At 25.9% G+C, this 25,026-nt stretch overlaps 1 protein-coding gene across 1 annotated transcript in view; it reads left to right on the forward strand.

Annotated features, from left to right (window-relative positions):
• Window positions 1-25,026, forward strand: part of LOC100204292 (inactive tyrosine-protein kinase transmembrane receptor ROR1) — a 103,356-nt gene that overhangs the window by 19,752 nt on the left and 58,578 nt on the right. Inside the window, exons 4-7 of the mRNA XM_065801143.1 lie at window positions 9,181-9,346; window positions 9,533-9,684; window positions 11,147-11,171; window positions 20,785-20,933. Of these exons, the coding sequence (XP_065657215.1) occupies window positions 9,181-9,346; window positions 9,533-9,684; window positions 11,147-11,171; window positions 20,785-20,933 (492 nt within the window). The remainder of the gene's footprint in view (window positions 1-9,180; window positions 9,347-9,532; window positions 9,685-11,146; window positions 11,172-20,784; window positions 20,934-25,026) is intronic.

Consider the following 25,026-nt stretch of genomic DNA (forward strand, 5'->3'; position numbering starts at 1 on the left):
CGTTTTGCATATTATGTTATAAAAATATCAGTAAAGATAAACAATTCAAAGTGATTTATTCCAAACGTAATTAAGATAATCTTATTGTTATAGTTAATCATTTATTTTAGTTAAGTTTTAACTTTAGTTTTTTCATTGTAGTTTTACTTATTTATATTATGTTTCTTGCTTTTTTTTTTACGAAAATTTATTTGCTTCTTTTACGATAAGATTATTTAAAGTTTATTCATATTTAAGTTAAAGATAATTTTTCAGCGTGTTTTTAAAATAAATAAGTATTTGCATAAATAAAAAATTTTCAAATATATCAATAGCAGTTGTCAAGTTTTAAAATCCCACGCCTTCCTGGCCAAGCCTAGTGTGTCATTTTTAAATGTTGTCTTGCTACCCACTGACTTTACATAACTGTGCATATATATATATATATATATATATATATATATATATATATATATATATATATATATATATATATATATATATATATATATATATATATATATATATATATATATAATATATATATATATATATATATATATCAAGCCTTGTGTGTTATTGTTTGTCCAGATTTAAAGTAATTTTTTTAAAAAAAACTGACCACCGCAGTTTGCATCTTTTAACTTATAAAGCGTTTCAATAATTTGTGGCAAAAAGCTAAACTTATTTACTAAGAAAAAAAAATCCTTAGATAAGGAAACAAAATTGTAACGAAATATCAAATAAACTAGAAAATTTAATAAAATTTTTAAACAACTTTTGTCTTTTTTTAGAAGCATTGTTGAAAAAAATATCTTTTATAATGATTTAACAACAATCGAAAGCTTTTATATGCATTTTATTAACGATTTTTATCATTCCATATAATTAAGAAACTAATTTGCTATGTACGCTAGAACTTTGTAAAATTTTGTTAATTTCTTTTCTTATGTTTATTCGTTTTGTATGTCTTTTCACTTTTAAAAATGTTTTTGCTATATTTGATGTTTTTTTCTTGATACTTATCTAATAGGAAAATAAGAAAATAAACTGTTATTTATTTGTAAAATATATTATTTTTGTTTAATAAATATATAATTTTTGTCATGACTAAGTTAAATAAAAGAATAACACGGTTTCTTTAATAAATGTATTTACCACATTTGATGCATGTCTGAAATTGTTTCTTTTATAATGCCCAATTTCCAATGTTAATACAAATTACTAGAGATAATGAACATAACAATTGCTCTGTTTAAAAATATGTATTAAAAACTTTAAAAAGTGCTCCTATTCTCACTCCGTGCAGTGCTGCTTCAAAAAGAGAGATCCAACATTTTCATAAAAATGCCCTGCAAATTATTGGAATTGATGTAACCAATTCAAGCAGCTTCAATATTATTTTTAACATTGAAGAGTTACTTGACAGGATCTGTATTAATATACTCAAAAAGATTCTTGCAGATCCATGCCATCCTATAACCACTAAATTAACTCAAACCAACAGCAGTTACCCTAATAGATTCCCGTATGCTCTTAAAACTGCAAAAACTACTACTTACCAAAAAACTTTTATTCAAAAATACCTCCGTATCCTTTGTGATGGCGTCAGTGACCTCTACCTCCCAAGCAACATTGGAAGCTCTACTGCCTTTTCAATGCATGAATAATATGTTCCTCCCCTGTATTTTTAGCAAACTAATAATATTAAAGGACAGATAAAATTGTACAATTCATTACTTGTAATGCTAATCAATTTTAAATAAAGATTTATAAAATAAAAATAAAAAAAAACAAAAAAACTTTTAAATAAGCTCCTAAACAGTTCGTTAAAAAAGTTCAGTGAAGTATCAAAGCCCACAAACTTTTGGAGCATCGTCAATAACAATAGTTCATCTGGAAATAAACTATCAGGTTTAAATGCACAGTTTGAATAATCCTATAAAAGTGCAGACTATTTCAATGGGGGTATTGAAAACAACCAAATATTTTAAATTTAAATATTAATATTAATGACTTTTTACTTTTTTACATTAAAAATTGTTGAAAAAAAAATTTTTTTTTACAAATAAATTTTTTTTAATAAGCATTCTTGGTTTGCATGTGTAATTATTTCAAATTTTTCTTGTAGGCTTAGTATTCATTTTTTGGAAATATTGTTACATGCAGGCGCTGTTTTGAAGATGGACCAATTCAGTATAAAATCATCAATATTTTTACTTTTTAATTCCCATATATATTTTGACAGCATGGTGTCTTTTGAATACTTTTTAAAAGATTGCTTATGATTGGCAAAACATTTTTTCCATTCACCTTCTGTTATGCCAATATATTGTTTATCAGGTACATTTTTAGAGGAAACAACACATTTATATACCACATTTTTTGATAAACAATTTTCACTTATTGGACAATTGTTTTTTTGTGTACCATTTTCTGTAGTTTTTTCATTTAGGGTTTCTTTTTTGTTTAACAAAGTATTATTATGACCTTTTATAATTCTTTCCAAATTTTTTGTGCAACTGTCGCTAAATTTAATTATATTTCGATTAAAAATTTTATGTAATTTATTAGAGGGCTGGAAATGTGTATCAATTACCAATGTGAAAAAACTTAAAAACTACTTTTCCTATGTTAGTGGAAACATTTTTACTATATGGGGGGTTGAACCAAATTACATTTCTAGTTCTATTTCGCTTTTTTGTATTTTCTTTTTTCAGGGTCAAATTTTAGTTCAAAATTTTCAAAACCTCTTTTTTTAAGGGCATTTTCAAATATTCGTTTAGAGGAATTGAATACATTTTCATTAGAGGAGTTTTGGTTTAGCCTGTTATTAATTGAAATGGGGATTTGTTTTAGAATTTGGGGTGGATGATTTGAGTTGAGATTAATATACAATAATTCATCGTTTGGTTTTTTGAAAGGCTTATATGAATTCTCAGAGTGGTTAAATGTGACGTCAAGAAAGTTCACAATTTTTAAATTTTTGTTTATTTCAATTTGAAAGCCAGTATTTTTAAAAATTTAATTTATAATTGCTCTGTTCTTTTGAGAACATTGAGCACTCTATTTTGTAGAATACATTTTAAAGTTGTTTAAATATATTTATATGTATATATATATACTCATGTATACATATATTTATATATGCACTTAAATAAATTTAAGAATACAAATAGCTAAACAATTGATGAGATATATGTTTCAAATAAAAATTTTGAAAATTTCAAGCTTTTTATCAAAATTCTGACCCATTTGTTTATTTCAAAATAACAAATTTATTTACAAGTATGTTTTTAACAAATTAACAAAAAATTTTTTTTTTTCTATTTTGCATTATTGTGTCTAATGACAAGTCTAAAATAAAAATTATAACGGTGAAAGATGAAAAAGAAAAGAAAGAAGATATAAAACAGGAAAACAATTTACATGTTTTTGGTAACCTGTTGTGATACTGCAGTTGCTGCAATGCAGCAGTTCTTGTCAGTGTTGCTCAATGACATTATTTCTTGTTGGCTTCTAGTAAACAGTTAAATTTAAAGGCACCACAATGAATTTAAAATATTTATTAAAAATCAAATTATAAAATGGTTCAATGAGCAAAACTATAAACAACATTAAAGATAAAAAATCAAATTGATATATAAACAAATTGTATTTAGTAAATGTGTTGTCTTGACATTTAGTAAATTTTAAAAGTAGTGAGCTCCAAAATCGAAACTACCAATTAATTATTTTAACAATAGACACCAGCGTAAAAGTAAGCAAAGCTGTATTGTCTTGACATTTAGTAAATTTTAAAAGCAGTGAGCTCCAAAATCGAAACTACCAATTAATTATTTTAACAATAGACACCAGCGTAAAAGTAAGCCAAGCTGTCTATCAACAAAAAACATTGCAACAATAGCATCAAGACAATAGCCCATAATTGAATAAATTACATATTTGCAAGTAGGGGAAATTACAAACCCTTGATCCAAAAATCCAGGGGGGAAAAAATAAACCAAAAAACTAAAAAAAAAAATGAAAGCAAAAAGTTTTCATTTTTCAGGGCCAAGGCTGCACACTCTTCTCTGCACATTATGCTAAGCATTAACAAACATTATTATATTTTTCCAGAAAACTTAAAAAAGTTAAAAGTTTGGAATCATCTCATTGTTTATATAAGATTTCCATTTTGTATTGTAATAAAAAAAAAGTTCACTTATAATGACAAAAATACATACCAATCGTTTTATACTAATTATTAACAACTATAACAGTTATATATAGTATACTGTCTCTTGGCCTTCAGAACAGCCGCTATTCAATTAGACATGGTAGCCTAAACATGTTTATAGAGCGCTATTGCTGACCACAAAAATGACTTTATTTTTTGACAAATAAAGAAAATATATAAGCACTAAAATAAAACTTGAAACTTAAAGCAAAAATTGTTTTTTGTTACATTTTTAATTAAAATAAATTACTTTAAAACTTATCATTTGAAACGTTTTATTAAACGTTATTTACATATTGCTTCTATGGTTGTTTAATAAATGCACAAATTTTATTTAAATTATTAAAAAGGATTATATATATTATTTCTAAATTGTATAAGCATTTATTTTTATCAAAAAGTTGCACAAAAAAAAAAAAAACCGTTCAAAAAAATACCTTTGTCTATTTAAAATAGTAATTTTTAATCATTTCATGCTCTGATTAGTTAAAATATACGCCTACACAAAAAAGATTTAAATATAACATTATTTGTTAAATAACACAAAATTTTTTTATGTTAAACAATCTCTATAATTTATTTTTTAGTTTATTAGAAGCCTTAGCGTAAAATAAAAACTTTAGAAAAGATCAACAATTAAAAGTTATTCATAACATAAAATTTTTTTTATAACATCTAAATGTTAAAACATCAAAACTACCGTGGTCAAATAGTAAAGAAAAAAAAATATAAGCGTGGTCAGTTACAGTGTACGATTGCACACCATTCTTTTTTTTTTTTTGGTGCAACTTTTTGATTCCTGTTCGAGTCTGATACTATGGTCTTTGGGGCCTTTTTGACTGTCACATATTTTGCATTGTACCTTTAGTTGATGGGTCTTCGAACTACCCTGTAACACGTATGCTGAGTGAAGGTTGATTCATATATAACAATATATAAATATATATATATATATATATATATATATATATATATATATATATATATATATATATATATATATATATATATATATATATATATATATATATATGTATATATATATATATATATATATATATATATATATATATATATATATATATATATATATATATATATATATATATATATATATATATATATATATATATATATATATATATATATATATATATATATAATTAAAAAAGTAAGATGAAAAAAAACAACTTTTTTACGGTACTTAAAGTTTCATGCCGTTTGCGGCACTCATCAGCCATATATTTAAATCAAGAAAAAACCGTTCAAAAATACAATTAAAAAACCGTTACAAAATTAAAGAAACAATGGAATGAGTTCTGACGTCAAATAATAATAATAGTAATAATAATGACAATAATAATAATAAAAATAAAAAATAAAAATAATAATATGGAAAAACATCTTTTTTAATCGCCAGTGTCATATTGGGACAGAAGGAATCTGTTTCTATGTCTACACTTAGAAACAATCTCACTCCTTTTATTCAATAAATTAGTACTTTTATTATATAGAATTTCATATTTTTCGGTGAGACATAATTTGCAAGATTTAGATGTTGGATTATATGCTTTACATCGCCTGGGAATTTTCCACTTGACTATAGGGACTAAATTAGCTTCTTTTAACTTCCATACATGTTTTGAGAGTTCAGTAAAAATTGATTATTATTACATAATCAAAGCAACAATATTTTTATTTTGTGATTATTTCACTTTATATTGATCACTCTCAAATCGAAAAAATTGATTATTATTACATAATCAAAGCAACAATATTTTTATTTTGTGATTATTTCACTTTATATTGATCACTCTCAAATCGAAAAAATTGATTATTATTATTACATAATCAAAGCAACAATATTTTTATTTTGTGATTATTTCACTTTATATTGATCACTCTCAAATCGAAAAAATTGATTATTATTACATAATCAAAGCAACAATATTTTTATTTTGTGATTATTTCACTTTATATTGATCACTCTCAAATCGAAAAAATTGATTATTATTACATAATCAAAGCAACAATATTTTTATTTTGTGATTATTTCACTTTATATTGATCACTCTCAAATCGAAAAAATTGATTATTATTACATAATCAAAGCAACAATATTTTTATTTTGTGATTATTTCACTTTATATTGATCACTCTCAAATCGAAAAAATTGATTATTATTACATAATCAAAGCAACAATATTTTTGCTCCATACGTTGAGCACTCTAATCAAGTCGCATATGTGATGGAAAAAATAAACTTTGAATATTCAGTCAAGAACATTCCGATACCATCCATTGAAGACTTCAAAATACAGTTATTGGATAAAACTGAAACATTAATTAAAAGAATGCGATGGAAAGCGTTTTTCTTTTTAAACAAGAGTTCAAATAGTAAGTACAATTTTTATTATAACTATGGATTAAAAACATCTAATCATCCAAAACAAATTACAGAAATGATTGCTTTTGAGAATGAACTTATTGATCTTGTAAAACACATTAAGTTTCGAAAGGTGCACACCAGTTTCCAAAATAAATTAAAAAAAGATATAAAGAGTATTCGAAAATCTAACCTAACTTATACGTATGCTGATAAAACGACCAATCTTTACAATCTATCTAAAAATGATTATAACCACTTGTTAAGAAATGCCATCACTTCAAACTACAAATTATCCAATTCAAACATAATAAATAAAGTAAACTTAGAAGGTAAACGTCTTTTGAAAAATCATGAAGTTTTCAATAAAATTGACATTAACACATCTTCCGATTGTTTTATCACTTTAAAAGACCATAAAGATAATTTTGAAAACAATCCGACTGTCCGTTTATTGAATCCTGCTAAAAACGAGGTTGGTAGAATTAGTAAAGATATTCTTTCTAAAATGAATACAGACCTAAGAAATATATTACAATTAAATCAATGGAAAAACACTCGAAATGTTATCGATTGGTTTAAGGCCATAAAAGATAAACGCCTTTATAAATTTTTAGTTTTTGATATTATTGACTTCTACCCTTCTATCAGTGAAACACTTCTTAAAAACTCTATCAATTTTGCGAAGCAACACCTAACATTAAATAAAGAAAACATACCACTAATTTTTCATGCAAGAAAGTCTTTGCTTTTTAATAACGATCAAGTTTGGATAAAGCAATCAAGCGGTTTATTTGATGTTTCCATGGGAGCGTTCGACGGTGCAGAGGTTTGTGAGCTGGTAGGAATATTTCTTCTTTTTCAAATTTCAAAATTTTATAACAAGCTTGAGGTTGGTTTATACCGTGACGATGGCTTGGCAGTTTTTAGTAATAAAAGCGGCCCTCAAATGGAAAAAATAAAAAAGCATATTGTCGAAATATTTAAATGCAATGGCTTACGGATTTCTATACAATGCAACATGAAAATTGTAAACTACCTTGACGTGACTCTAAATCTTAGTGACTGCACTTTTAAACCTTATTTCAAACCTGATAATACATTAAATTACATCCATGCTGATTCAAATCACCCGCCGAGTATATTAAAACAAATACCACGTTCGATTGAACTTAGATTGTCTACAAATTCATCTAACAAAGAAATATTTCAAAATACTATTCCTCTATATAATGAAGCTTTATTAAAGTCTGGTTATAAATGTAGTCTAACATATAATCCTATAACAATATCAACTCCAAAACGGAAAAGAGCCCGCAACATCATTTGGTTTAACCCTCCATTTAGTAAAAACGTTAGCACCAACCTGGGAAAATGTTTTTTGAAACTTATTGACAAACATTTTCCTAATAATAATAAACTGCATAAAATCTTTAACAGGAACACAGTCAAAGTTAGTTACAGTTGTATGCCAAGTGTAAAATCTATTATAAATTCGCACAACAAATACATTTTATGCAACAATACAAACCTTAATCAACAGGACTGTAACTGCTATAATAATAATAATAATAATAAAAATCTCTGTCCGTTGTTTAATAAATGTTTAACAAGCAACATTGTATATCAAGCAACTGTTACAACTGATAATCTTGATTCATCTTCTAATGAAAAATCCTACATTGGGATAAGTGAGACTCCTTTTAAATTAAGATACGCTAATCACGTTAAATCATTTAACATCGCTAAATACAAAAATGATACTGAACTCTCAAAACATGTATGGAAGTTAAAAGAAGCTAATTTAGTCCCTATAGTCAAGTGGAAAATTCTCAGGCGATGTAAAGCATATAATCCAACATCTAAATCTTGCAAATTATGTCTCACCGAAAAATATGAAATTCTATATAATAAAAGTACTAATTTATTGAATAAAAGGAGTGAGATTGTTTCTAAGTGTAGACATAGAAACAGATTCCTTCTGTCCCAATATGACACTGGCGATTAAAAAAGATGTTTTTCCTTATTATTATTTTTATTTTTTATTTTTATTATTATTATTGTCATTATTATTACTATTATTATTATTTGACGTCAGAACTCATTCCATTGTTTTTTTAATTTTGTAACGGTTTTTTAATTGTATTTTTGAACGGTTTTTTCTTGATTTAAATATATGGCTGATGAGTGCCGCAAACGGCATGAAACTTTAAGTACCGTAAAAAAGTTGTTTTTTTTCATCTTACTTTTTTAATTATTTATTGATCTATTTTGTGATTATTTCACTTTATATTGATCACTCTCAAATCGAAAAAATTGATTATTATTACATAATTAAAGCAACAATATATATATATATATATATATATATATATATATATATATATATATATATATATATATATATATATATATATATATATATATATATATATATATTTACACACACAGACATGCCCATGCACACACATACATACACACACATGCACATGCTTTTTTTTTTACATTAACTCATATATAACTTATGTTGTTTTTTAGTCAAACTAATGATAAAACAGTTTAAAAATTTTTTTTATTTCATTTTATTGTTTTTAAGCTCCTAAAATAAAAGTTGGTCCACAAAATATATCATTATCACTTGGTGATTATGCTGAACTCACTTGTGTTGCTCGTGGCAACCCTGTACCTTCTATCAAATGGATGAAAAATGAAATGTTAATATCAGATTTTAATCGCTTTCATATTAAAAATGAAAAATTTAGGTCAGGTTTCAAATAAAATTATTCAGACATCTATTATATTTGTTCAAATATAGTTTTCTACAGTAATTTTTATAGAATCAGTGTTTTTTTTAGATTTAATTTTTAAATTTTAATAAAATATCTTTGATTAGAGTTTAAGGTTAAAATAGGAAATTAAAAGAATAATAATAAACTAAATAATTTTAGAGCAAAGGCTAATGGCCCCTTTCGTGGAGCTAATTCAAAGCTTGAAATAATGAAAATTGAAAATGAGCAATTTGGTACTTATAAATGTGTGGCAAAAAATAGTAGAGGAACATCAATTAGTTCAAATGGCATCATTACCCTGAAAGCTCGCAGTATGTAAATTTAATTTTAGATATTTTATATTTTTATTTGAAAAGTTCAGCAAGTTTGTTATCATTTTAATATGTGGTTTGCAACTTAAAGTTTACTTCTTTTATACTATTAATATTCTCTTAACTTTTTATGATTTAAATATTCTCCAAAGTTTTTTCTAATGCTCTAAATATGCTCTTAACCTTCTCTGAAAGTCGGAAGTTGTGTTAAATGATGTTTTGCTTCATGTTTATAATATTATCATACATGGAGAGACTTAAAATACATGTTTATAATATTATCATACATGGAGAGACTTAAAATACATGTTTATAATATTATCATACATGGAGAGACTTAAAATACATGTTTTATAATGGATTTTTTGAAATCAAAATATATATTTTCTACTAGAGAGGCAAAGCTAAAAATGATAATATTTGATTTTTGTATGAGTCTAATTTTATCAGCATAATGTTATCAGTTTGTTAAAAGCAATCAAAATACATTTTATCAGAATGAAAGCGAGTTTATCAGCAAATAAACCTTGGATGTCAAGATGGTCCATAATAAAAGTTTAAAAAACAAAAATTGTAAATTAAACTTTAGCTCTAAACCAGGTTTGGAAGAGTTTTTTTCTGAAGTTAAAGTTACTAATATAATATGCAGTAATAGATTTAATACTTCATGAGTAAAAATTAGTCGGCTACACAGAGAAAAAGTAGAAAGGACATTTTATATAAAAACTTAGGTCTTTTAAGGAGCCATATCTAGCATTAAAATTGGCATTGATAATTTTGACATAGCACTAATAGTTGGCTATAAAAAATAGGGCTTAAATTATTATAATTACAGAATCAATGAAAAATAAACTAAAAACAAAAAAATAAATAAAAAAAAAAGTTTTTAGTTGCTTATAAATTTAAATAAATTTTTAAGATTTTAATTTGCAAAGAAATTGTTTATAGCAATGCTAGTATTGCAAAAAAGGTATAAAAAATCTATTAAATCACGTCATGATGATCAAATGATTTTTTTTTTCCTTCACTCTTAATCCAACATGGATCTGGTATGTGGTGGTATTTGATCTATCAGGATTTTAAATATAAAAGAAGTGATAATTATATGTATGTTGTTTACAGCAGACTTAGTTTTGCATGAAGTTTTCTATTGTAGAGTGCAGAATTTGTTTGTGCCATTTATAAGTCTGCAATAATCTTTCTGTCTCTATTCATCACATTATTAGTGAGATGTAAAACTATGATGATAATATCAGCTAATTAGTGAAATGCAATTCTATGATGGTAATATTATCCCATAATTAGTAAGATACAAGTTTATAATAATAATATTATCATGTATTTAGTGAGATGCAAAGCAACAATATTATCACATTATTAGTGAGATATGCTATGATGATAATATTAATGTTAGTGATGATGTTAATGATTTATGATGATAAAAAGTTTTTTCTTTTTTTAGAAACTAACTTGCTGCTTCCTGAAAAGTAAGTCATGTTTAAAATTTAAAACAAAACTTGGATTTAACTGATAATTAATTATGAAAATAGTTGTTTTTTTGAGTAAGAAAACTGATCAGATATGGTCAAATAAATTTCTGATAAATCATTTTGTATTCTAAATGGACTTTGCTTATCTAATATATAAGTTATGATTTAAATATTTAAAGGTCTTTAGACTAATATTAGGAGTAGGTAAAATAGCAAATTTTAGTTTTTTTCGATCACATTTGCCAATCCAAATCCAAACCAATTACAGAAATTTATTAACTAACTTTCATGATTACAAGGTGAATGTATCACTACTCTACTAACGCATATTACATTTGAAAAGAAAAATGTTTTGGGTTAATATAAATTTTTTTCTATATATTATAACCCAAAACTAAAGTTTAAGCTCTAATTTTAGTTCTAATTTTACCCAGTGAGCACGGTACTTAAAAAAAGACATCTTTTGAATTTTCCTAAGACACCCAAAACGTTTAAAAGATGTTAAAAAGATGTCTAAAACGTTCAAAAGATGTCTATTTTACGTCTTGTACCAATTGGGTACCCAGTGAGCATGGGGCCTATAAAAGACATCTTTTTAATGTTCAAAAGATGTCCAAAACGTACAAAAGTCCTTTTAAATGCTCCAAAGATGTTTAAAAAAAGTCTTTTGAGTGTCCTGTGCCTACTGGGTACCCAGAGGGCACAAGACATTATTTGAATGTTCAAAAGATGCCCAAAACGTTCAAAAGATGTTCAAAATGCTTCAAAGACCTTTAAAAGGTGTTTTTTAGACATCCTGTGCTGACTGGGTAGTATAAGTTTAAAGATGCGAATAACCTTTGATCATTAAATCACGCATTAAATCTTTAACAGCATAATATCAATATAAAAATAATATATAGAACCATATATGTAATACTGTAAGAATGTTTCCATATATAATTTACTTGTTTTTTTTTCTTAATAAAGCATATTAGGAAATCCTATTAAAGTATAATATTTTGTTAAGTACTAATTCGCTAAAATATTCATTATTACGTTTTGGCAAGACTGTAACATTTAAAAAAGATAGAAATTCAATAAATTCAACAAATTAGTTAAACAATGAATATGTCTATAGTAAAAAAACACTCTATTCCTTTAAAAAAAACACCAGAGCCACTTGATTTTTGTGGCTCTGGCTCCACCAAAAACAGAGGCTCCACGGCTCTGGCTTGGCTCCACAAACCTGGTTTCAATAAATACTTAAATCAAAGAATATTTGAATTTAATCAAAATTCAAAATAAAACTGTCAAGTTTTAAAAAAGTTTGTCAAGGAGTTGTTGTCAAAAAAAGTTGTCAAGGAGTTGTCAAAAAAAGTTGGATATTTTATACAACTTATTAATAATGCATATTTAAAATACCATTAATCATACTGAAATAGCCATCCACAGGAGCTTATCTATATCTTTATATGTTTACAAGTATGTGTATATATTAAAGCCCCTAAAGATAAGCCCCAGTTTCTTGTTTAAACCAGTATGAAATTTTTGCATTGATTACAAATTTCATAAGCAAGCAAATTAATATTATGATGTTGACATGATTTAATATGTAGTATTGACTGTTATAATTATTTTTGCTGTTTCCTGTTTTAGTGAAATTAAAACAAAATTTTTGACAAGAAATGATATAGTTGTAGAACCTGAACTTAAATCTTTGCCAACCAATAACAGTTGTTTGTTAGATACAACTGATAAGCCTTCACCATTATCATCATCTTTAACAAAAAGACCTTTTACTTGTAACTTTACTAAGTTTTGGTTAATTAGATATCCATTACCATCAATAGTTGGCTCTAAATTACCTGATTGAAGACAGGTTTTGAATTTTTTTCTATTTTTTACTGCGTGAAATCATGTAACGAATCAAGAGATTGGCTCTATAGTTATCTACGCTTTTGTAACTTTCTGAAACATGACATGCATCAAGACAAAGACAAAACAAAGCTTGGTTTTAAATCTTATTTGTCTCTGGAATAAGCCGGACCGTTTGTTAAATCTTAATAGTAATGCTGACAAAAAACATATTAAGTTCTCGTCCAAGTTGAATAGACTTTTTGGAAATGAATTTTCTGATGCCATACAGGAAACCATGAAATCCATGTTTCTGACTTCCAAAAGAAAGATGATGAAATATCACTCTAATTAGACTAAAAAAAGGCAGAACAACAACCATAAAAGACCTGACAAAATCTTTGAGATTAGAGCAAAAATGCAAGAAGTCAGATATAATTGGAAAATCATACTTTGTTATTTTATTGCATGATATACACTTTTAGTGAGTAGGTAACATTTAATAGTTTAAAAGTGTTGTGTTATGTTACAATACGTAACTACATCATGTTACATACATATATTGCATAATGTTACATTATGTAACATTATATTATCATCATACCTCTTACAACTACCTAAAAGCTGACTGGGACTCATTCCGTGATTTTCTTTGTGATGTTCCTTGGGTAGAAATCTTTCGTCTTCCTGCTGAACAATGTGCTTTGTGCATTTGTGACTTCTTGGATTCCAGCTTGCATGTAATCTTTCATTCCCTTTCGATGATTTTTCGAAGTCAGACCTCACTCTTTGCCATGGTTTCCTTCTCATTGTGCTGCTGCAATTTTCAATCAAACCAATACTTTCATATCTATCAGCAAAATGATTCTCCAGAAAACAGGTGTCTATTTACTAATGCTAGAAACCTTTAAAATAGTTTTTCTCTAATGTCAAAACCCGCTACTCTCAGGTCACAAAATCTCAGATTTCATCTCAAAAGTTAGGTTCTCATGACTTCTGGAGAATCTTTAACAGTATCTATAATAAGGGCAAATCTGTTATTCCACCTCTCTTGTGTGGTTCAGATTTTGTCACCTCACCTAAAGACAAGGCTGAATTGTTTGCTAAGAACTACTCACTTATATTATCTCTTGATGCTACTAGTTGCATACTGTATCCAAAGTTATTTCCTGCTTAGACTCTTCTACAGCTTGTGGTCCGGACAACATACCTGTTATAGTCTTGCAGAAATGTTTTCTGGAGCTGTTGTCTATACTTTCAAAACTATTTAACAAGTGCTTATCTCTAGTTTTCCAGCCTGCTGGAAAGTGGCATTTGTTATCACGAATTCTGGAGAGCAAACTAACTCTTCTAACTACCATCAAAGTATTCTTCTTTCTATCATTAGCAAAGTTTTTGAGTCTTAATAAACACTTAATCTCTCATCTTAAATCTAATGACTTACTTTCTGATCATCAATATGGATTTCGATTTTCTTGTTCTGCAGCTGATTTGCTAACAGTAATAACCGATAGGTTTTATTGTAATTAAATAGAGGTGGAGAGGCTTAGGCTATCGCTCTTGGAATTTCTAAAGCATTTAATAAAGTTTGGTATGCTTGTCTTCTCCATAAGCTTTTTTTTTTACCATTTATCAGGTAACATCTTTAAGATTATTGAATCCTTCCTTTAACTCAGATAAAACTCAATTTTTTTCTGCTAATCGTTATCACAGTAATCTAGATCTTCCTATATTTTTGAACGGTAATGTACTCGATGAGTCATCTACCCTTCTTCTTCTAGGATTAACTCTTACTTCTGATCTTTCTTGGAAACCATATATCAAATCCGTTGCAAAATTAACATCTGCTAAGGTTGCATCTCTTTATTATGCTTGCCACTTTCTTACTTAATTAGTACTTAGTTTCTTACTTACTATTACAGAGGATTGTTGAGCGTGATACAGATAATGTGAAGCTCAACCCACCCCAGATTGGTGCCTTCAAAAAAATTCAGAAAATTGCTTGGTGTTCCTTCTCTTGTTGATTCGAAAGAATAGACCCAAGCAAATGCAACATAAGATCTCCTAGAAGTTTTTGATCTAAGCAACAATGTTATGAAATTGGTATTTGATACCACTGCCAGTAATAGTGGCATCCACAATGGTGCTGCTAAATTGATTGAAGAAAACTTGGGTTGAATACTTATTTACCTTGCCTGTCGATATCACATTTTTCAAATCTTTGTTGGAGCAGTTTGGAATGAGTTATTTGAAAATAACATTGGTCCAGAGAATAAATTCTTTGCTGAAGAAAAACTGCCTTGACATCATTAGATAAACATCTGCATATCAAAACTTTATCTGTTGAAGACTATTGCAAAACTTCAAAGAACAAGCTATACAATATCTGATATATCTACTTGCTAAAGAAGATGCTACAGCATCTCCAAGAGTTGGCTATGGTGAATGTGCTGAGAACACACTCATCATCTATGTGCAAATTCTACCACAGAGTTTACACTTTCTTAAACCAGAAGCTGTTCACCAAGCATGGTGGATGGCACATTTATGCAAATGAAAAATTTATGTTTCCTAAATGATTGCTTTATGATCAGAGCTTAATGAGTAAACTTTTTAGAATGAACAAATATCTTTCTATTTTCCACTCACCTGCTTTGACAAAAGCCAGCATTGGTGTTGATGCACTTATGAATGACTTGATATTCATTCATGACATGATGGACTACAAAGAAATAGACAAAGAAGTTGGTGATTTTATTCTTTTTAATATAACCAATCGCTGATAATATTATCAATCACTGATGGCAAAAGAAATAGTTTCATATGCTTTCTTCAGCCTATATGGTAGTTCCACTCTGAAAAAAGATATTTTAGCCAAACTCTTGAAAATTGCAGTACCCATAAACTTTTGTCTTGGTAAGCCAGTTTTTAGTCTAACCACTTGTCAAACAGGTTTATGATTTTTGGCATTAATGCAGATTGGCTTGCTAAATCAAATAAACAGTTGATAGAATAACCAGAATAACAAGAAGCTGAAAAAATTTTATGTACAGTAAAAGTTATAAATGATGTTAGAATTTACCCTATATATGGTATATATATATTCTTTATATTGTATGTATAATCTGAATATATCATAGGAATATATATTCTGCAAGATATCAATATTCTGATTTTGACTAAAAATATTTTAAACAATAAAAATTATTATTAAACAATATTATTAACATTCAGAAAAACAGTTTTCATTTTAGTTTTGGATCCCCTTTGTTATTTTGACTATAGCTGTTAACCAAAAGTGCAAAACAAGCTCGGTTAAACTGGATAATTTAGCATATACTATGTAAGCTGCTTTTTTTGGGCTTGTTTTCTGTAATTTCATTTCAAAATACTTGAAAAAAATTTGATTCACTATAATTATAAAAAAAACGAGTATGTTAATCATTACAATTGTTGAAGCTCTGGACTATGTTTATAAATATAAATAAGTTATAAATATAATTTAGTAATAAATTGCAAGAAGTTTGTTACAAAACCATAATAGCATTTAATCAATACAAATAATTTTAGGTTCAAAATTTCATGGAATTCTAAAAATGCCAACCTTTAGTATAAAGTTCAATCACATTCAAGCAAAATGCTGTTGGTGTGAAATTCACAAATCTTAAAAATTGAATGTCTCCCTTGGATAAAAGTAAAAGATATTTGTAAACCTCAAAATTTTAAAATTTTGCTATTCACAAATTATAAAATAAAAATTAATATAAAATTTAAGTACATTAAAAAAGTTTTGTAAGCATTTTTACAGACATGCTACTTGAATGAACTCATATCTTGTTTTACCAAAATTTTATGTTATTTGTTATTCAATTTTAAGTCACAATGAAACAATGGAAGTTGGATTTTTAACTTTGAATGTTTCTTCAAAAAGCTCAAAAAACTTTTCTTGTTTTTTCTGTGAACATTAGTGCTTTGGAATTCTCTCTTATCTTCATGTTTTTCTATTTCAAAAAATTTACAGTTTTAAAAACATTTTATTGCTCTTTCTTGTCAACTATTTTTTTTATTTCCTTTATCTTCTCTCTTATTAAGTCTTATATACTATATGTCCTTTATCTTCTTTTTTGTTGCTATCTTTTTTATGTCCTTGTAACTTCCAACTTAAACAGTGGTTGCCTTTCATTCTTTTTCTTTTTTAAGTTATTAAAATAAATTTAATTAAACTAAACATAAAATAAAAAGTATAAAAAAACGTTTGTTGTCATTACACCTTGTTGTATTGTCACACTTGGTGTGTTGTCACACTTAAGTCACAAAAATATGAAAACATCACCCACTCTATTATTAAAACCTTCAACCTTGTATTTCTACCAAATTTGTTAGTAAAACTTGGTCAGATTTTAATAGACAATTTTTTATTTAAGTTTCTTTTAAAATTATTTAACTCAAAATAATTTTTAACTTAATAAATTTAATGTATTAAACTTATTTTTTTAAACACATTTTTTTATTGTAACTTAATAGTTTCATCTTTTAATCAACACATGTTATTTAAAATTATGTTAAATGAAAAATTAAAAAATTAAAAAAAAAAGAAAAAAAAACTTATTTAAGAAAATAAATAATAATGAAAAATTAATAAATACTTCTAACGAACAACAAAACAAGCAGCTGTAATCTGTACACCAGGCTATTTAATGTTCTGATATTTACATGATGAATGCAGACTTAAAAACATAAAAAATGTTTAGAAATTTTTTTAAACTTTTTAACTTGAAAATTAAAAAAGATTAAGGTAAATAATTATTATTTACTAAAGATTTTTTGTTACGTTTTTGCTATGTTATTTTTATTTACTAAAGATTTTTTGTTACATTATTTTTGCTATGTAGTTTTTATTTACAAAAATTTTTTGTTACATTATATTTGCTATGTTATAGTATTACTCAGCAGCTATACCACTGTTTTTCTAAAAAACATGTGCTAATTTTTAGTGGGGAGGTTTTTCTGTCATTAAATGTTACCTAACCTTAGTAGCCTTTTTCTTAAACAATAATTGCTACCTTTTAAGATAGCTATTAATATTTATGAAAAAATGTGCAATCAAAGCACTAAGGCATCTCTAAAGATCATAGCAAACTACAACACACCATTGCTCACTGTGTCTGGTGAGTTGTAGTTTGCTATGTGTGACAGTAAAACATTGGTTATGAAGCTTGATAGTATTCAGCAACTAATATAAGCAGGGATGATTAGTTTGATGGTTTTTTTTTATGGAAAAGAAAACAAATAATCAGGATAAGCAGAGGTTTGGGATGGAATACTATGGATAAAAGGTTTAAAATAGTAAGAGATTTCAATGATCAGTTTTTATCATGTAGTGAAATAGTAGTTTTACTATCGATAGAAACAAAGATAAAGAATAAGTTAATAATTAATTTAATGAAGTTAATAGCCTTAACTATACTTTGACTGATAAAACCGTGAGTTCAGTGAAGGGAGTGTTTTGGCGTAACTGTTATATACATTGACTGATAAAACTGTAAGCTCAGTAAAGGGAGTGTTTTGGCTTGATCAGGCACTATTTTAATCAAAAAAAAATTTTTTTTTTAATTTGAATTGTCAAAATATATACAAAATACATACCGAAGTAAATATAGTCTTAAATTGATCTAATTAATAAATTTTTGAATTAACAAATTTCTGACTAGTTAATTATTTTATTAATATATATATATATATATATATATATATATATATATATATATATATATATATATATATATATATATATATATATATATATGTATGTATATATGTATGTATATATATATATATATATTAATAAAACTATATTTTAACTGGATTGTTGTGCAATCTCATCTTGTTTTGAAGTTTTGGTTTTAATAAGTTTAAAGTTTGTTCTAAAATTTCAAATTAACAACGGATCTACCAGGAATAGCTAAAACACGATGGCAGGAGACTTCTCAAAAATTTAAGGGCTACTTTTTGTATGAATTTGTCAGATAGATAAACATTAAAAAACTTTAATAAAAATTAGTAACTTCAAAATTTATCTGGAAATGAATTGTTATTGATTTGTTTATAAATTTGAGTTATTAATTATACCACATTGTTCTGACATCCTCTGTTTTGCCAGAACATATCAGCAAACTAATAGAATAATAAACTAATATGATACTAAAGCAATAAAGTAGGTTAAGTAGTTCATTGTGTTATTTTTAACAAAATATTTCGCTGAAATATTTTGTTTTAAAGTCAAGATTTAAAAGTGTTAAAAAAAATCTTAGTTTATAAAAGTTTAATTTGCTTCTTGCAAATTGTGCTCTGGGCAGAAGGAGAGCAATCAAAGCCATCTTTATTTTGCATTATTACAAATTTTCAATTTGCAATTACAAATTTGCAATCATCAAATATTTGTAATTAAATGCAATTTCAGAAGCCACAGGAAACAACAAAATTTAAGGTTGTTCCACTTTATTAATTTATGTGGTTTTTTTATATATAAATTTATTGTAACCTTATATATATTATATTATATTATTGTATCTTATATATATATTATATGTATATTGTATATAAATATATATATATATATATATATATATATATATATATATATATATATATATATATATATATATATATATGTATATATATAGAACCCTTAGATGTTGTCCGAAAGTTTTTTCCATATTTTGTTGACAAAAAGTAAAAATTAAAATGCAAGACCGGAATTTTTTTTTTTTTTAAATGATAGACTGCCTGCCCCAACCAAACCCTCAGTCGATGTAGCAGCACTCCCTTGCGGGTCAGGCTATTTGTCAGTCAATGTAGCAGCACTCCCTTGCGAGTCAGGCTATTTGTCAGTCGATGTAGCAGCACTCCCTTGCGAGTCAGGCTATTTGTCAGTCGATGTAGCAGCACTCCCTTGCGAGTCAGGCTATAAGATAGTCGATGTAGCAACACTCCGCGCATGATTTACAGTAAAAAAAATAAAAATAAAAACATTTTATTAAAAAAAATAAAAATAAAAACATTTTATTAAAAAAAATTAAAATAAAAACATTGTTTATATTGTTAAAAACATTAAAAATGTTTTAAAAACATTCAGAATGTTTTTAAAAACATTCTGGTCAATTAAATTTGCGTTTTTGTGGTTTTTTTAAAAAACGATTAATTTGTAATTAAATTAATGGTTTTTACTTTCGTCCAACACGGAAATGTTGGACGAAAGTTAAAAGTAATTAAAAATGACGTATATGTTGGCGTAAGAATCACTTTTTTCCTTCCGCTCTTCCCAAAGCCAACAAACTATAGATCTATATATATATATATATATATATATATATATATATATATATATATATATATTGTATATATATGTATTATGTATATATATATATATATATACATATATATATATATATATATATATATATATATATATATATATATATATATATATATATATATATATATATATATATATATATATATATATATATATATATATATATATATTATATGTTAATTTTAAAGCAACTTGTGTAAGATGTTTTACTGCTACCTTAAAAAATGTTAGATATCATTATGGTAACTTTAAAAAATATCATATATCTTTATAGAAATTTTGAACATTAAAAATATCAAATATTTAATAATTATGTATAAGTATAATAATGTAAATATTATTTCATAAATAATATCAAAACCTTAATTCAAGATTGTTTCAATAATTTTGTTGTTGTAGTGTTCCTGGCAGTTCAAAGTATATTGAACATGGTAAAGAGCACCAGTGTGTTTCAAAGCTAAACAGTTCTGCATGCGCTGCATTTTTTGATTCAAAAAAATTTTTTTATAAAGATGATACAACTGATGATAAACTACTTATGCTATCAAGTAAGTATGTGTAAAGTTATTGTACTTTTATTATACATATTATGCTATAAAGTTTGTGTGTGTAAGTACAAGTAAATACTGTAAAACTAAAGTACTTGTATTTTAATTTTACATTATATATATTTTTACTTGTATATAATGTAAAAGTAAAAATACATATAATGTAAAACTACATATATAAACTATATATTTAAATATTTCTATATATAAAATAGTTTTACATTATACATATATTTATAAGTGTATGCTATCAAGTATTTTCACTTAGTTTTACATCATATATATTTTTTATCTCACCACTTAATTAACTGAAATATCTTACACACTGCATAATTGACAGATAAATGATTATCTCTCCATAGTCTGATAACTGAAAGATTGGGGAAAATTACTTAAAAAATAGAATGATTCATTGACAGAAGAAATGTAATATAGAAAATGTTATATATAAAAAAAAAATCTTGATTTGAAAAAAAATTCTAAAATGAATTAAACAAACCTTTTTAATTCTGAATTACACAAACTCTTTCAATTTAGAATTAGAATCAAAAATAATGAAGATAAAGAGAATAGATAATTAAAAAATGAAAAAAACACAAATAATAAGAATAACTTTATGTTTAAATTCGAATGATAATATTTTTCATTGAGAAAACCTTATGAATCATTAAACCTTAATTCAATACTAAATGTCCCCAACTGTAATAATAATATATACTTTATTTGTTTTCAACAAATTACAGATAATATACAGAAAGCAATGATCTTAGTCTCATTAGAGATCTTTATTACCATTTCCTCTTGCATTGCTTGAGTGTTATATGCTCATACCATAACAAAGTGGGTATATTAGAAGTTGGCTTGGTGTTATATTTTAGCCACTATAATATTGATGCTTTAGTTTCATTGTCTATTTGTTGCTTTTTTAACTTTTTAAAGCTTTAAAACTTCATTCTGTTCTTTTACTGAAGCCATCTTCATTTTATTTGATATGGGGACAAAATTTAATTACAAACAAACAAACAAAAAAATTAAAAAAAAAAAAAAAAATGCGGGTCATATTCTGAAAATATTTAGTTTAAAATATCTGTAATATATTTTACCTTGCATTCATTTTAATTTTGCGTTGAACTAATTTGTTTATTAAATAAGTTTATTAATTAGTTTATTAAAAATTTCTTCAATTTTTGCTCTACACCATTTTACCTTTAAAAAAAAATTAATCTTGCTCTACACCATTTTACCTTTAAAAAAAAATAAAATGTTAGTTATAAAAAACGCCTGGCTAGCATAACAGTCTAGCTTTACACACAATGCAAGGCACTTGCTTGGCTAGTTTAAAAGCCTCACTCTACACACTGCTAGTCACAATGCTTGGTTAGCTAGTTTCACAGCCTAGCTTTAAAAATGTTACCTTTTTAAAATCAGTTGCAACAGCAGGCAAAGAAACAGAAATTGGATTTCCAGTAAAAAAATTAGTTTTATTAAATTTTTTTGTAATGTGTTTAATGTAATGTGTTTAATGGTAAAACAAAATCATTAATAAATTAAGTATATTTAAAAATATAGCGTAGTTATATATAAATAAATAAAAAGTATAAATGATAAATAAAAATGATAGCCTAACAAATATAAATGAGGGGGGGGGGTGTTCTTGAAATAGCCCCCCCCTTCCCTAGTTAAAACCAGTGCCACGGCAACTTAAAAATCATTAATCATTGCTTTGTTTGTGTTTGTACCTAGTTTTATTGTTTGTGTTTGTACCTAGTTTAATTTTATCCAAAGATAAGAGATTTGATTTAAAATAATGTCTTGTTGTAATTTCTTAAAAGGCATTTCTTTGCCTTTTAAGGCAAAAAAACTAGGCGAATTAAATTTTTTAGACATGCAAGCACAGATACAATAAAAGAATGAGACTTTACTGAATGATGAGTCAAGCGAGAACGAGTCTTAGTTGATGGAACTAGAGTTGACAGCTCCTTTGAGCAGTGACCATGATAGTATTTGTAGAAAAGAGAAAGAGATGCAACTATGATGAGAGAGAGGCTCAAGCTTAACAGATAGAGTGGGTCCAGCTATATTTACAATTTGTTTTTGAACTTTGTCTAGAAGAGAAAGAGCATCATTAGAAGAACCAGTCCAAATATAAAAAAACAGTGTTCCATACAGGAACAAATAAGAGATTTATAGAGGTAGAGAATGGAATCAGGAGTCAGAAAAATGGTGATCAAGATAAAGAGAAGCAACTTTAGCAGATGCTAATTTAGCAATCGATTTTATATATGATTTTCATGAAAGGTCAGTAGTGAACAATAATCCAAGAAGATGTAATGAAGAGGACCCAGTCGGGATGTTGCCATTCATTAGTATAGGAATGTCAACAGTATTGTGATAGTTGTTTGAAGCAAATAACTGAGTTTTGTTGGAGTTAAAGTTGACAAGCCACTGTAAGCCTCAATCTGTTACAGAAGTGAGTTTAGATTCAAGATCAGTTGCCTATTCTTAGCAGGTGAAAAGAGAAGACTTTTTGTCAAGACAGGAGTATAAAATTGAGTCATCAGCAAAAAGAGCTGCTTCATATGTAAGTTTGTCAGAAAGATCATTAATGTGATTTGTGTAGATCATTAATGTGGATGTAGACCACATTAGTTATGCTAAGAAAAGGACTTTAGTTACATTAAGAAAAACTATTTTATTTAAGATTTTAGTAAACGCTCAAAGGTGCAAATACTATGCTATTTGTAAATATTTATTGAAAATTCTTTACAGTATTTTAAACATTTAGTGACTATATTTTAGTAATTTTAATTTTAATAGTTGATAATCGTTTTAAATAATGTAAACAATTTTTAATCAATATTAACAAATCACATAATATTTGCAATATTAATATAATAGCAATTACATTTTGTATATGACTAGTTATTGTCTATTTATAGATATAGAATTATATAGACAATGACTATTGGTAATTGATATAGAATTATATAGACAATGACTATTAATAAATATACTATTTTAAATTTCTTTAATTTAAATGTATTACTTTAAATTTTTATTTAAATAGTAAATAGTAATGCGGTAGTGGTGTAGTGGTAGAGCGCTTGCTTCATAAGCAAGAGGTTCCGAGTTCGATTCCCACAATGCCGTGGAAGTACAGCGCTCAACTTGTTTCTTTGTGCAGGAGCTTTGTTGAGGTTCGTGTTTCGGAGTTATAGAGTTGAGACAGGTTATAACAAAAGTAGCCTCCTCATCTGTAGTGGTCTTCTTGGCCTTGGGGAGGTGAATTACAAAAAAAAAAAAAAAAAAAACTATTCATTGAACTTTTACCTAAGGGTAATAATTTTCAAAGTGTTTAAAGGCCCTTTTTAAATTAAAGAGATAATTACAGAAAAACTTAATGATTAAAAAAATACGTTTTATATTTTTTTCTTAAAAAATATTTTATATTTTTTTAATCATTAAGTATAATTTAAAAACATTTTGTACATTAAATAAGTTACATTTACCATTAATTTTTTTGAATTTTTTTTACAGTTTACAGTGGATTTTTTGGAACATTAAAAACACTTAAAAACAATTTAAGTTTAAAAATAACTAAATCCTAATAAAATTTTATGAAATTTTGTAAAGCTTTTATTAAGTTATCATTATTTTTATTAACTATTAAGTCAAAAAGAAAAAAACTTTCTAAAAAAGTTTATGTTTTTTTGTTTGTTTTCTTAATGTAAAATAAAATAGCAAGCTAAAGATCAAGAGTTCATTCAAAAATTAGATAAATTGTTATTATTTTTAATTTTGTTTATTTCTTATTAACAACAGTTAACTTTTAATTGCCAACAAACAAAAGTTAACTTTTCTCTAAATGGGTATTTTAAAATTGTTTTATTTTTCGAAAAAACAATTTTTTTTATATATATCATTGTTTTTAAATTTTGAATTAAGTTTTTGAATTGAGTTTCGTAACAACATTTTTTTTTTTTTAAGTAACTTAATGACAGATTTAAATGTAAGTTTTAAATATCAAATGAGTTGTGCCACATAATTACTTTTTAATTGATTTTATTTTAATAAAATATTTTATATTTTTTTA

This window comes from Hydra vulgaris, chromosome 07, assembly GCF_038396675.1.
Source record: "Hydra vulgaris chromosome 07, alternate assembly HydraT2T_AEP".
NCBI lineage: Eukaryota > Metazoa > Cnidaria > Hydrozoa > Anthoathecata > Hydridae > Hydra > Hydra vulgaris.